At 32.3% G+C, this 14,862-nt stretch overlaps 3 protein-coding genes across 6 annotated transcripts in view; 1 reads left to right on the forward strand and 2 right to left on the reverse strand.

Annotated features, from left to right (window-relative positions):
* Positions 1–1,639: 1,639 nt before the first annotated feature.
* LOC108343408 (leghemoglobin reductase) lies at positions 1,640–4,495 on the forward strand. The gene is made up of 2 exons (XM_017581677.2): positions 1,640–1,982; positions 2,946–4,495. Exons 1-2 carry the CDS (start codon positions 1,731–1,733, stop codon positions 4,194–4,196), a joined length of 1,503 nt encoding a protein of 500 aa, XP_017437166.1. The 5' UTR covers positions 1,640–1,730; the 3' UTR covers positions 4,197–4,495.
* A 2,512-nt stretch (positions 4,496–7,007) lies between these two features.
* Positions 7,008–9,690, reverse strand: LOC108346758 (uncharacterized). Of its 4 annotated transcripts, none has more exons than XM_052871762.1 (6): positions 9,513–9,688; positions 9,192–9,231; positions 8,952–9,032; positions 8,698–8,822; positions 8,407–8,592; positions 7,008–7,844 (listed from the first exon to the last, which is right to left on the reverse strand). In XM_052871762.1, the coding sequence occupies exons 2-6, from the start codon at positions 9,205–9,207 to the stop codon at positions 7,470–7,472; spliced, it is 783 nt and encodes a 260-aa protein (XP_052727722.1). In that variant the 5' UTR covers positions 9,208–9,231; positions 9,513–9,688; the 3' UTR covers positions 7,008–7,469. The 4 variants fall into 4 exon arrangements, with proteins under 4 accessions (XP_052727722.1, XP_052727721.1, XP_017441379.1 ...); XM_052871761.1 differs by having other exon boundaries at positions 7,008–7,862; XM_017585890.2 differs by lacking the exon at positions 9,192–9,231 and having other exon boundaries at positions 9,513–9,690.
* A 4,468-nt stretch (positions 9,691–14,158) lies between these two features.
* Positions 14,159–14,862, reverse strand: part of LOC108330540 (uncharacterized) — a 76,844-nt gene continuing 76,140 nt past the window's right edge. Inside the window, exon 63 of the mRNA XM_052871764.1 lies at positions 14,159–14,781. Within this exon, the coding sequence (XP_052727724.1) occupies positions 14,650–14,781 (132 nt within the window). The 3' untranslated portion in view covers positions 14,159–14,649. The remainder of the gene's footprint in view (positions 14,782–14,862) is intronic.

Genomic DNA, 14,862 nt, shown 5'->3' on the forward strand with positions numbered 1-14,862 from the left:
AAGGCCGTTATTTCGTTATCTAAATCTTGCAAACGTATGACTAGGGAAATTTGCTCACAGATGTTGCTACTTCCCAATCTACAACTCCAACTATCATATCCCTTCCTTTTCAGATCCTAAATATATGGCAGCCATTCCTGCCCCAACAACATTTCTAAAACTATGTAAATTTCCTCTTTCTAACCTCTAATTCATTATGACCATTAAACTTCAATCAAAAACAGATCGTTCTACAAACTCTTACCATTTGTTTTTTCCGCTCAATATAAGAGTGATAACGGTGATACTACTGGGTTCCGATAACAATATGGTAACAATAATAGAAAGAGTCATTATCAAAGAAATTTAAATTAAAAATTCTTCATTTTTAAAATAAATCTAAGTGTTTTATAATTTCATAAAAAAAAAGTATTTCAATACCTTAACATGCATTGAATTTTACATGTTAAAATATTTCTTTTAAAACTTGTATCATCATTGAATCTTATTTAGAGAGAAAACCATATACTGAGATAATCTAAGATAATTTAATATCATCACTCAATTACAAAACAAATGTGTTGATTTTTATTATAACTATTTAAAAAGTAATGAGAGAAATTATCTTAAAGTGGACTATATTATAAAATCGGTTTAAGCCTAACTGGATAATAATATTCAATATAAAAAGCAATATATCTTATAATTGATCTTTTAGCGTAGCGTTTAACCAATGTTCTGCAAATTATGGTATTACTCTTACCACATTCATTTATTTGATTAAGTGTATGCTACTCCAATGAGTTTGTAATCACATCAAAACCCAAAGATACAGCATCATAGCTACACTCTAACTCTTGATTATGTGTGTAGAAAAAAAAACAGATTATACAGCATCATAACGGATTATTTATTAACAATATTGCCTCTTCCACTCAAATGTTCCCACAACAAATAATTTTCAAAACTGTAATTGCTTTTTAAAAATGATGTTTTCAGATTATGGAAAATTGACTAAACAAATATCATGAAAAGTTTAATTTGGAAAAAACAAATCTTGCTCGAATTTATCATTTAAACAGATAATATTTGAGTATATTTTAAAAAACTGTTATGATATTTTTTTAAGTAATTTTTCATCTTCTCATAAAATATAAAATCATTTTTTAAAACAATCACTTTAAATTTGAAAATACGATGTTAACTAAAAATATTATTGAAAGAAAAATGCATCTGCTTAATTTAATTTGATTCTAACTTGTTGGTCCAAAAAGAACAGCCATAGATGCGGTAGAATAAATAAAAAACAACAAAAAGGAGTAACACAGGGCGACAGATGATGATGCATCAGCAATGATCTAAGGGCTGACATGCTACCGAGATTTAATAGGAAACATTAATTATTTGTTAGTTATTTATTATAATTGTAACATTACAATGTGAGAGATGAGATGATGATGGATAATACATGCGCTGTCGTATGGGTACGTGTATTTTTAAAATATTTTGTATTATATAAATTGGTTAAATTAATATATAAAAGAAAATAATAAAAAATAAGAATATAAAATTAATAATTACATTTTTAATAAAGAATATAAAAAATAAAAATTATGTAAAAATAATAATTACCTCTCTTTATATAGATGTATAAATAAAGAAAAAAGAGCATGCGTAGTGTGGTGTGCTAGGTTGTGAGAGGAAGTAGCTCAAATCAAATCCCAAGGAATCGGAAAAAAGACAGAAGAATCATGGCCATGGCAAGCTTGGCTCGACGGAAGGCGTACGCTGTCGTTTCATCATCCAGGTCGTCGCTTTTCCTCACAAGTTTGAGGGGATTCGCATCCGGATCTGACGAAAACGATGTTGTCGTCATCGGAGGCGGTCCCGGCGGCTACGTCGCCGCCATTAAAGCCTCGCAGTTGGGTCTTAAAACCACTTGCATCGAAAAGCGTGGAACTCTCGGCGGCACCTGTCTCAACGTTGGATGCATCCCTTCCAAGGTTCATTACCTTTTCATTTTCTTCTTCGCGCTTTGTTTTTCCTTTTTTTTATGGAGTTTTTCGTTTCTTTCTGTACCGGATTGGTAATTTGGTTTTCCTTTGTATTCTTGTGTCGTTTCTGATTGTTGTCTTTTTTTTCGGAAGAGATTGAAAGGAAAGACTCTTGAATTTGGAATTTCTGTAGTGAAGGGCCTAATTTTGGTGTTGCAGATTTTTTTTTTTGGGAGTGAGAGGAGTGTGTTTTGTTATGACAAGGTGGTAGGGAAAAGGAGTTGAGGTGTGATGAAGCTGATGAAGTGTGAGCATGTGTTTCATTTCCTCTTTTGTGGTTTTTACTATCTAGGAATTGGGTGCAAGTATGCTTCTGTGCTCTATTTTTTGTTTTGCATAATTTTTCCTGTTGAGTGGATGAGTTGCTTGATTTGCAATATCAAAATTTAAGGTCTCAACCGGAATATTAGCGGATGCGAGAACTTCTATTGTTTAGCTTGCTAAATTTTATACAATAAATTGCTTTTTGTTCAACAAGTCTTGTCTCACTAGGTGAGACTGGTTTCATGAATCAGTATTGGACGGTAAAAAAAATAAATTTTCAGGGATATAATTTACCTTAAGACCCTTTTTAGTAATTTCCTTCAATGCCTTCCAATAAAGCTCATCTCATTCATTGTATTTTGTTTTTTTCCATATAAACTCATTTCACATCCTGCTGCAGATTATACTTTAACTTCTTTATAATTTTCTCTACTGATCACCAATATGATCTCCATCGTTGTCCATCTGTAAACAAATATGCTCCCATATATAAACAATGTAATCTCATTTGATCCGTCCATCTATCTGCTGTGAAAGACTATGGTTTTTGTTGTTTGTGTTTCCATTTGTAGTTTGAATAAAATGATTTATATAGCATTCTAGAGATGTATGTACTCATTTAGGAGGGTACCTCCATATTTGGTTCAGGCGCTTTTGCATTCTTCCCACATGTACCATGAGGCTAAACATGCCTTTGCCAACCATGGAGTCAAGTGTTCATCTGTCGAGGTTGATTTAGCTGCCATGATGGCTCAAAAGGATAAAGCTGTTTCGAATCTTACCAAGGGTATTGAAGGACTGTTCAAAAAAAACAAGGTAAACTATGTCAAAGGTTATGGCAAGTTTGTTTCACCATCCGAAGTATCTGTGGACACCGTTGACGGTGGAAATACTGTTGTGAAAGGAAAGCATATCATAATTGCCACTGGCTCGGATGTGAAATCTCTACCTGGTGTCACTATTGATGAAAAGAAAATTGTATCATCAACTGGTGCTCTTGCTTTGACTGAAATCCCCAAGAGACTAGTAGTCATTGGGGCAGGCTACATTGGGCTAGAGATGGGCTCAGTATGGGGCCGACTTGGCTCTGAGGTAACAGTTGTTGAGTTTGCATCAGAAATTGTTCCAACCATGGATGCGGAGATCCGGAAACAGTTTCAGCGTTCTCTTGAGAAGCAAGGCATGAAATTCCAGCTGAAGACAAAGGTTGTTGGAGTCGATACTTCTGGGGATGGTGTGAAGCTAACACTTGAACCAGCTGCTGGTGGTGATCAGACTACACTTGAAACAGATGTTGTCCTTGTATCTGCAGGTAGGACTCCATTCACTGCTGGACTTGGGTTAGACAAGATAGGAGTTGAAACTGACAAGATCGGACGGATTTTGGTAAATGAAAGATTCACCACAAATGTCTCTGGAGTTTATGCGATTGGGGATGTAATTCCAGGCCCAATGTTGGCACACAAGGCGGAAGAAGACGGGGTTGCTTGTGTGGAATACATAGCTGGAAAGGTTGGCCATGTGGACTATGACAAAGTCCCAGGTGTTGTCTATACAACCCCCGAGGTTGCTTATGTTGGGAAGACAGAGGAGCAAGTGAAGGCACTTGGAGTTGAATACCGTGTTGGCAAATTCCCATTTATGGCTAACAGCAGAGCTAAGGCAATTGATAATGCTGAAGGACTGGTGAAGATATTGGCTGAGAAGGAGACGGATAAGATATTGGGAGTGCATATTATGGCACCCAATGCAGGAGAGCTCATTCACGAAGCAGCAATAGCACTACAGTATGATGCATCAAGTGAGGACATTGCACGTGTGTGCCATGCACATCCAACAATGAGCGAGGCTGTGAAAGAAGCCGCAATGGCCACTTATGACAAGCCCATTCACATATGAAGAGCTAGTTGCTTCTTCATTCTCGTTTCATTTTTGTCCAACAATTTTACAATGACTTGGAGATGATACCAGCTGTGTTAAATTTAGATTCAGGTTTTTAAATGAAAATTATCCCCCTGTTTACTTGTTTGCATAATAAGAGGAATGATCGTGTTGTTCTTATCTCTGTTCAATAATTTATATCTCCCCTTCTCTCTGGGACAATGTTGTAATTCTTACAGGGTGAAGACAACTTAAATGGGATTGTGAAACGGTTTGATTAACACATTGTTGGGTATTTATAAATTATTTTTCATCCACCCATATCTTCTTATTAGCAGGAATTCTTACATGAGCAGGATACTTGAAGGAATAAAAATGGTGACCAAGCTGTGAAATTGAGTTCATGATTAGTCTTATTCATCAAGTATCGTACTCGTCTTCAAGAAATATATGGGATGTTTCAGTTGGAGTAAATACAGGTGCAAAGAACACGGGACAAAATAGGAAGATAAAGAGTGGTAGAATAGCTTTAAAGAATCAGCAATGACATATGTAGGGGATTGGGACGTTGTTACAATATCTTTATAATGAAATGGGAAAGTTTCATTTACAGAGTCTTTTTTTTTAGTGTGTAAATAGGAATATTTATTATTTATTATTGTCAGATTGGTATAAAATAATATTTGAGTATTTTTATTTATTTATTTATAAATAGTTCTATTTCCGTGAAGTTCTTATTTTCATGTCAAGGAAGTAGAAAAGTTAATTACAATGTGAAAAGTTGTCTTTTGCCCTCATTACAGCTTTAATTTTAATCATTTTAAAATTGAGTAAGTATTTCTAAAAATATCAAAAGTAGAAAAGTTAATTACAATGTGAAAAGGTATCTTTTGCCTTCATTACAGCTTTAATTTTAATTATTTTAAAATTGGAAAGTATTTCTAAAAATATCAAAAGTAAGTCACGCATTTTTATTAACTGTTTTTGTTTACGCACGTGGATTGGTTATGAATGCTATTGTTTACGGCAGAACCCGTAATTTAGTCAAGGAAGGTAAGACAGACTATTGTAATTTCTTAAAACAGGTGTGAACAAACATAAAAATTACGTTGAGTTAACCATACTTTGCCGCATATACCTTGTTTCAATTATTAGTGCTTCGACCAGATAGTAAGCAGATTGCAAAAGGTACAAAACTTTACCACGCTACAGACTCCTTTAAGATTTTTTTATGATTAACATATCCAATTCATAGCCGCACATATATACAAAATATTGAAGTTTAAGCTGTGCAGATTATTTTAAACTCTTTTAGTCGTAATAATGACCATAGAATTACGTTCGCAATCATACATTAGAAAATACCATTATCCAAGACAGTAAAATAAAAGGTTTAAACCCTTTAGTTGTCTCTATTTTTGTGGGTTTTTTCTATTTTGATCTCCTGTTTTTTTAAATTTTCAATTGAGTCCTAAAAAGTGTTAATTTGAATCAATTGGACCTCTGCCGTTAAATTTGGTTAACGGAATTAAGTTTTTTATGAAGTGAAAGATTGACGTGGCAAATTTTTTAGACGTGGCATGTTGAAAGTTTTATACGTGTCATTTCTTAAAAGATTAGATTTTAATAATAGGGTTTCTGAAATGGGATTTAATAATAGAATTTTCGAATAAGTCGATTTTGCCCTCGCCGGTGCTTCCTCGCCGGTGCTTCTTCTTCCTGTGATTTACTTCATACTCTTTTTTGCGTTGTTTTTTTTTTCTTAAAAAAGTTTGTGTTCTAATAATTCTTACTACAATAAAATTCTGTTGCTTTTTTTCTTTTTTTACTGTAATAAAACTATGTTGCTTCGTTTCTCTGAGTGCGCTTTTTTTATTACTCGCCAAAAATACATAGGGGCTTCGTCAAAAATCCCCCAAATCACGACCACCACAGGTTTCCTTTCACTCCTCTCTGCCTACAAATACAATGCTTTTAACTCTTGGTAAATCGCTTTCTCTCACTTCAATGTCTGTCTCTCTTTCTTTCTCTCCCTCTCTATTTCATGTTTTTTTCTCTGCTGCAATTTTAGAATTTTAGATTAATTTTGAAAGAGAGAACAATTTGTCTGTCAAGACAAAAAAGATCGAAATATAAGGTGGGAAGAGTTTCTTCTCTCCTCAATGGAAGGCGGCGAACAAGTTCCTCCTTCGGCCACCGTCACCATTACAACAGCCGTTAATGTCACCGCCTCACCTCCTCTGCTCGTGGATCCCTTTGTTAATGTCACAGCAAGGAGAAACTACCTTGATTGAGAAAGATGAGCTTTCGACCTGCAACCGAAGGCACCGCCGATCGGAAGCGTCGCCAACCCGTTCTCTTCCTCTTCCAAAACAGGTTCACCAAATCGCAAGAAACACCGAACCATGCATCCACCACTGGCGCTCCAACCACCATTTCCACTTTTCTTTACCCATTGCTTCTTTTTTCTCTATCTGTTGGGTCTCTATGGAAAGAAGATTTCTGGATGGTGCTTGTAATGGAGGATGATATTTTTTTTAATATTTTTAATCAAACATTTTTCAAGTTAAACTTAGGACATTCCACGTAACACTCAGTTTATGCCAATTAAAAAATTAACACATCAACCTCCCACCTGTGCAAAAACTTAACTTCGTTAAGTAAATTTAACCATAGAGGTTCAATTGATTCAAATTAGCACTTTTAAGGACTCAATTGAGAATTCTAAAAAATGGAGATCAAAATGGGAAAACCCCACAAAAATAGGGATAACTAAAGGATTTAAACCTAAAATAAAATAATTGTTAAGTGGCCGAGAATAAAAGCACATTATTAGCAATGATACCATACTTATTTAAGGAAATATCTGCACACGATCTCTTACGCCTTGAAACTAAGGATCGAATTGCTCTGCAAGAAAATCGAGTCCTAGTATTTACTTAAAAGAGGGGTAGTGAAACAACCAAATAATGAACAGACATAAAATGAGTTCTTTGAAACCACCTTTGGCAAGTTGTGAATGCGTTCTTTGAGGCTCTCAAGGAATGGATAAATGTCAGTCTAAAATTAGCACCTGTTTTCTTCAACCCTGTATTTTTCCTTCCCACATCGCGCATACCATGTCATTGAATAGCATTCAAAAGCTCAACAAGCATCACACCCCATTAATGTGATCAAAGGTCTTATACCTCTTGAGAGATTAAGACCTTCCCATGAACTATAGCACTTAGACCATCAACTGATTACAAAACCGTAAATAATTCTCGTAGCAACTCCAATCTTCAACTACCTTCACTCATATGCATCCTCTTGCATATTATCTGGTCGCTTCCTGGCTTGCAAAGCCAATCGTGCATCTCTCTCTCGCTCAAACTCACGGTAATCTGTTCGTTGTAGGAAAGAAACCTTGTCCAAATACTGGTTGGAACTTTTCTTATAAGCATCAAGTTCTACATCCAGCCCCTTATTTTCTTCCTTATATTCTCCCCAGTCCTTTTTGGTCTTGTCAAGTACACTGAGCTTCTGTTTCTTCTTGATTTGTTCAAGTACAACATCCACTGCAGAAGGTGGAGGAGCTTTGGCTCTTTCCATTGCCTCCTTTGAGTCAGAATCAACAAGCTTTTTAACTTCAATTTCTTGACCCGCAAAATCCCGAACCTCGGTAATCTGATAAAGGAAGAAAATCTATAAACATTGAGACTCATGCCCCACATGGGTGCTGAGAATGCTAGGTCATCAACCAAGTTGAAATCCAAAGAATTCAAATTTTCAAGTGAAATTTTGTGTGCATGGTATATACTTAAATTGTGTTGGGCTTAATAATAGGCACCCCCAGTACATTACATATTGAAACAGCTGGATATAAACTAAATCCAATCATGTCTATAAAAAGCATTTTATTATTAACTTAGGCATCTCCACATATTGAAATAAAAACAAAATGCAAAGCATTTCAAATTTCAAGTGAAAAATTTAGTGCACGGTATACACCATAATTGCGTTGGGCTTATTACACATTGAAACAGCTGGATATAAGCTAAATCCTGTTTTTATCTGTCAGCCTTTTTTTATATAACCCGGCCATCTCTACGTATGGAAATAAAACTAAATAAAATATTCAAGCTAAATATTTTGCCCTTCCATTTGGCTAATTGCAAACAAAATTTTCCCAATTCAGCCAGATTAGCACATGACCAAAAATAGGTACAATAGATAGCAATATGCTTACCACAAGTTTCCCCCTGCTTGAGGCAGCCATGGCAGCATCATCTTTCACTGCTGCAAGAGCAGCAGCAGCAATCTTCTTGGCTTCTTCACTGGTGCTGCTTTGCGTGGTGCCATGTTCATTCTTTGAAGCACCTTGCCCGAGGGATTCAGTTGCCTTTGGTGCCAACCCCAAATAAGACATCCAATTCTATATTCAAAATTATCAGGAAAGAAATTAAATTCCATAGCAGTGAAAGATGTTTTATTTTATTTCTTTACAAGTGGCTTAAAGGAGAGAACAACAATGCCTTACTGAAGATGTCTTTTTTGCAGTTTTTTTGGGGGCAGAATTAGGCTTGCTTGTAAATCTAGTGAGGACCTTCTTAGATACTCCCTTATTCATTTGTTCCCACATGGCATCAACTTGAGCTTTTATTTCTAGCAAGAGAAAGAGCATGTGATGTGAGCAAGTTTATCACCAGCAAAAACATTAAACTCTCCACGACAGACAATCATTGCCAAAGATAACCAAAAGTCTTAACATGCATATTGAAGCCAAAACCTCACCAGTATCCTCCTGTTTTGCTTCCAGACTAGACCCCATGACAGGTTCTTTGACAGACTCAGCTGCACTTGCATTGACAGTATCTGAAACGTAAAACCTAAATTTGATTCAAAGAAGCTCCATTTTATATCCAAACGAGAGAGAATTGAACATACTACTGTGATTTAAACCATATATAGGATTCAAGAAAGAAGAGTATTCAACCATCGAGACCCATGAAGAAAAACTGAAACTTTATTTACCTTTACCTTTACCCATGCATGTAACGAAATAAAACAGCAACTACAACAAAACCAAACGTTAAAATAAATGAAGAAATAGGGAAATGCAACGAACTAGGGTTTTCACATTAAGCAGGAGCACAGCGATCTAGTAAAGAGAGAGTGTAAAAAATAAAATAAAATAATATGGGTATTTAAAAGTACGCATACAATCACGAATCGAGTCAGTGAGATGATGTGGAAGAGATATCGGTATTTTGAGTAGTTTGGATTGAAAGCTGAAAAGAAGAGGGAAGGGGAAACAGAGAATGAATAGAAGCAACAACAAAATAAAAGCTTTACCAGCAGAACTCATCTCTGGCGGTGGCGGTGGCGGTGGCGGTGGCGGTGGCGGTGGAGAAGGCGGAGAAGCACAACCCAACAACTTCGGCTCTACCCTCCCTTCTATGCTCTCCCTGTAATTCTTTCCGCTCTCTTTACCCAAATTACCCTTCTCACTTTTTCTATGCTTCTCTGTTTTTTCCTAGGAAAACGTGAATACAATCCCTATATACATATTCACGATGTAATTTTTTAATATTATTAATTAATAAATTAGTAAAAAATAGTTCTTCTTTTTTATTAAAAGTTTCCCCAATACATTAAAAAACAAACTCAAAATGCATTCAGTGTCAAAATAATTTCCCAAATAAATTTATTTAATGTGCACGTTGGAAATTCGACTCTTCAAAATTTGCACTTTTGGTGAGAAAAACCTTTTTCATAATTTTTGGTTATCCAAATTCGATAAAATATTAAAGAAAAAATAAGAGGAAAAAAATAGAATTGACTTTAGGGAAAAGTAAATTCAAATAATTAATTAAAAATGTGGAGAATAAATTTTTAATTAATTTGAAAGAAGAAGAAAAAAGTAAGAAATGGTTTTATAATATTATTTGAAATTAAATTTTGTTTTTTAGTTTATTTAAGATTTTAAAAAATTGATAGCATTGAATTTTGAACTTTTGTGTTAAAAAATTATTGTCGTTGTTCTCAAAAATAAAAGTTATTACTCGGGTGTAAAATATTAAAAATACAAAATTTAGCATCTATATATGATCGCGTGTTAGTGTTGAAGAATGTTTTAATTATTTTCGAACTGTTATTTATAAAGATTTTCGCTACTCAACTATACGAGTTCTCGTTTTAATATTTTAATTGTTTGAATTTCCTTTCATTAATATTATATTTATAAATATTTATTTTTTTAATATAAATTTGATAATTGAAATTTATATTTTATTTGATTTTGTAAGAGCCTAAAAAATTGTATCGATTGAATGTTTAAAATTACAACACTGGATTATTTTAGTAATAAGAGTTTAAAAGATAAATAAATATTTTTAAATGAGTTTCATTATTTTAAATTATGTTATCTCTTTAAAAACTTATTTTTCTACTGCTCTCATTTTTTTCTTTAAACTTTATAACAATGTGTTTATTTATTTAAAAATCAAAGACAATTAAAGTAATACTTGAATTTAGTTTTCTATATCTTCTCAAATAAAGTTAGTTGATTTTATGTTTTTTTTTTCTTTGTCGATTTTGTCTTCCTTCACATATGAGCTATCTGGGATTGTATGTGATGCTTAAGTCTTATATAAGACTTTATGCTAATCAGTGGTGGTAACCATGTGTCATGATCGTTTCTTTTGTTCATATGAACATATAAGGTTTCCTATGTGTTGGAGCTAATTTATGATTTCAAGAATTGTTCAGTTTTTGGTATTGGTGGTTGAATTGCAAAGTAATTTGAATTTGTTGCTGAATAATTTGAAGGTGTTACAATGATTGTGTATTGTTTGACATTGTTTGAATTGGTGTTAAATTGAAAAACTAAGAATCTTACCATTTAAGCAAGTTGGTATACACTCCCACATTTAAAATTGTTTTTTGACTAAGCATCAGGAATACCAATTGAATAATTTAAACAGGTTACTGGTTCCCCAAATCACAAAATTGAATTTGTTTTTATCTGATATAACGTTGGGCGGCACTGGTGTGACTCTAAGCGCAAACTTAATTGTGCAAGTCTGGAAGCATTTTTGTTCCAAACCGTTAAGCGTCCACTTTTACCACTAAGCGACCAATTTTGCAAATGGTATAGGGGAGTTAAGCGGTGATAGAGTACCGTTAGGTGACAATTTTCACTATAGGTCTGGAATAATTTAATTATAGGTCACTGAGCGACACAATGATATGGCTGAGCAAAACGTTTTACAAGAATAATGATGTTAAGTGTCAAAACTGTCTATCAAAACTACATATCATTGAGTATCAAGACTGTCATTGAGCGCTAAGACTATAATTGAATGTCAATACTACTGTTGAGTGCTCTCTTTTGGGAGAGGTCTTGTGCTAAGCACCACCGTGAATAGCAATGTATGTTTTGTGATATTATGTATGATTTTAGTTTGTATGTATGTTTAATATGGGTTATGATATTTTATTATTTATTATTATTATTTAGGATTATTATTATTAATATTATTATTGTTAATATTATTATTGTTATAGAATGTTATATTTTTTAATATATTTCATCCCGTGCAAACCATTAAAATTAAATATTTTCATTCTTAAATTAAAATCAATCTAAAGAATACCTACTAAATTATTCTATTCTCATCTCAACTTAAAATAAAGTAAACATATTATTTTAATAACATTTAAAAAAATTGTTCAATAAAATTTTAAAAAGTTAAAAAAAAATCTCAACTTGTTTCTAAAATACTTAAATTTACAAACCAATTATATCACTACATACTGTAATAAAGATTTATCTAATTGGATTTACTAAGTAACAAGATTTTCCCCAATACAAATAACAAGAGAAAATAAAACTTAAAATTTGAGAGCAAAATAAAGATTTATTTTGGTTGAAAGTCTGGTCAATAAGAACTAATATTCATTTTATCACTATCTCATTGAGACTCTTTAATTGTGAAAAGGAAAAATTAAAGAAAGTCTTTTTTTTTATAAAATGGTGAAATAAAAAAAAATAATTAAAATTTTAATTTACTATTCAACATAAAATATAACAAAAAAATAAAAACGTCTTTCTTATTTCTTGGCTTACATTTTAAGGTAGCGAGTATGATATATTTATACCTGGAACGAACAAGTTTTACTTAAGCAAATTATTTTACGAATAATAATGACTCAACGAATACCTGAAAGCAAATGATGTCAGAGCCCACAAAAAAGAAAATAATGTGAAATATAAAGACAGGAAATTAATATAAACACATAAATTGTAGCCGATATCATGTTTTCTTTGCACACCTTTATTATAGTGTAATGATAAAAATATATTTTGAAATTTTTATATATTTTTGAAAATGCAATATATAATATCTTAAAAAACTCAGATTATATATACGTCTAGAAAGTAATATGAACATACATTTGAATAAAATTAATAGAGATTACAAAAGTAATAGATTTATTTGTTATAAAATTTTATTTACATGTAATTATGTAATATTTGTATATTCTTTAACTTCTATCTCATTGTTATTTCATAATTTAAAATTTATACAATTATTATTTATTTATAAATATTTAACATTAAAAAATAATAACATTTTTAAATATTAAATATTACATATTAGATAATATCATATTTTCTTTATCATAATTATTTTAAATAATTAATTAATTATATCAATTAATTGTAGTATGATTTGATTTTATATAATTATTGAATAAAATAGTCGAAGTGCATTGGACACTACTTTTTACACTTGTAGTTGTTTTTCCTTAAATATTTAGTGTTTCACGTATGAAATATATAAGGTTTATCATATAATCATACAGTCGTAAAAGTAAGACCCAACAAAAGAAGAATAAATATGTCTAAACCTATGAAATTCAGATAAGCAATATGAGGACCACTCAATCAAACATAACTAGAGACCGGACACCATTAACGATAAATATCCATAAAAACTACTTTAAACCTAAATTAATGGTAAATGCTATTTAATAGATAATGAGTCATAATTGAACTGTAATTAGGATTTCATTAATTCTAGACTTATCCTAAAAATTATAAATAGAGATCAAAAGTATCTATTTTAATTCGTTTTAATCCCAATCAGATTAATTACTAACTTAAACATCAGAGTGTCTTTAACAAGTATCTCTAATTGGTTCGAAGTACAAGTACGGAAAGATTTAGAAAATTCGGAGGTTCAATTTAAAACCTATAATTCATAGGAAGTTGTTTAAAAAATTGTTACATAAATGAGGAGGTTACACTTTATTTAACCATTAACTTTGATAATACGTTTATATCCCGAAATCCTGTATTGCGAGAGTAGTGATTATTAAGAAAATTTGATTTTGGTGATTGTATGGTGATAGTAATAATTACTAGGAAAAAAAAATCTTTTTTCCCATTAATAGTTCGTGTTTAATTTTTTAATTAAAAGAAAGAACGTTATTGTATCACGGTTGTAATCATAATCATGTAAACATTATGTATGAATCAGATGCAGTACTTTTTAATATAATTTAAAAAATATAAAAATAAAAGGACTAAACCAAAACTTCATAAGAAATTATGTAATAATATAAAACACTTCATCTATATCTACGAAGTATTCCATCCTATCAAATAGAAACTTAAAATAAAGAATTTCCATTTTAAAAAATGTGTAAAAGTCTAAATTGCACACCTATAGTAATCTGAATAACACACCAAAGTTCTACTTCAAAAACTGAATTTCGTTGTATACTTTTAACGAAAACAACCCATGTAGGCTTGCATGTTTACTACTTTAACCTTTAAAGAAATTATATCCCCAAAATACCAAAATACTTTAACCTTTTAACGTTAGTGGCTATCAATATTCAGTCTTAGTATAGTGTGTACGTACACGAATTGTGATTCTAATAAGAAAGTATTTTATATTCTTGCTTAGTCTATCCCGAGAAGTTAAATCTAACTATTGAGAAGCATTAACAATTTTATATGCTTCCACAAAATGGAAGACATTCAGATATCGTGTAAGTAATTGGCTTTTCCTCTGAAGAAATGAAACTTGAAAAGGGCATCACGAGGGAAAGTAGGATCCTCCTATCTGAGCTATGTGATTTTTTATATGTACAACAAAAGCTATTACATTCAATATAATACAAGAACTATTGGATATTATATTTTAACAAAAAATGGGAGACACGGGCCTTTTACAGGATTCATAGATATCGAACTAATTCCCTCCAACTAACCGTAACTGTTATCATCGGGCAGGTATATGGTTCCAGAAACCAGCATTGTAATCTCAATGCTGATATGGGTGGTGAGAAAAATGGAAAAAAGTGATACCTTTGAAACTGAAGGGCAACTGGGCTTCATCTTGATCAAGTACAGTGATAAATATTCATTAGAGCACAGGACTGTCTAAACTGTTGAAAGTGATGAACAATGATGGTCCTAGTGATGGGCGCTGCTTCCAAAAGTTGAGGAGAGAGGGGTTGATCCAGGCATCTGTTGGGGGGATAGGTCAGCGCTAGGGGCATCAATATGGGGTGAATATGGCTTTTTCACTTTATTTTTCAGTACTCCCTGAATAACAAGACAATAATTTCATTCAGAAGTCAGCTCTAATATTGTGTGCATAAACATTGGGAACAAATAGCTGATGTG

The sequence above is a fragment of the Vigna angularis genome, chromosome 1, assembly GCF_016808095.1.
Source record: "Vigna angularis cultivar LongXiaoDou No.4 chromosome 1, ASM1680809v1, whole genome shotgun sequence".
In the NCBI taxonomy this organism is placed as follows: domain Eukaryota; kingdom Viridiplantae; phylum Streptophyta; class Magnoliopsida; order Fabales; family Fabaceae; genus Vigna; species Vigna angularis.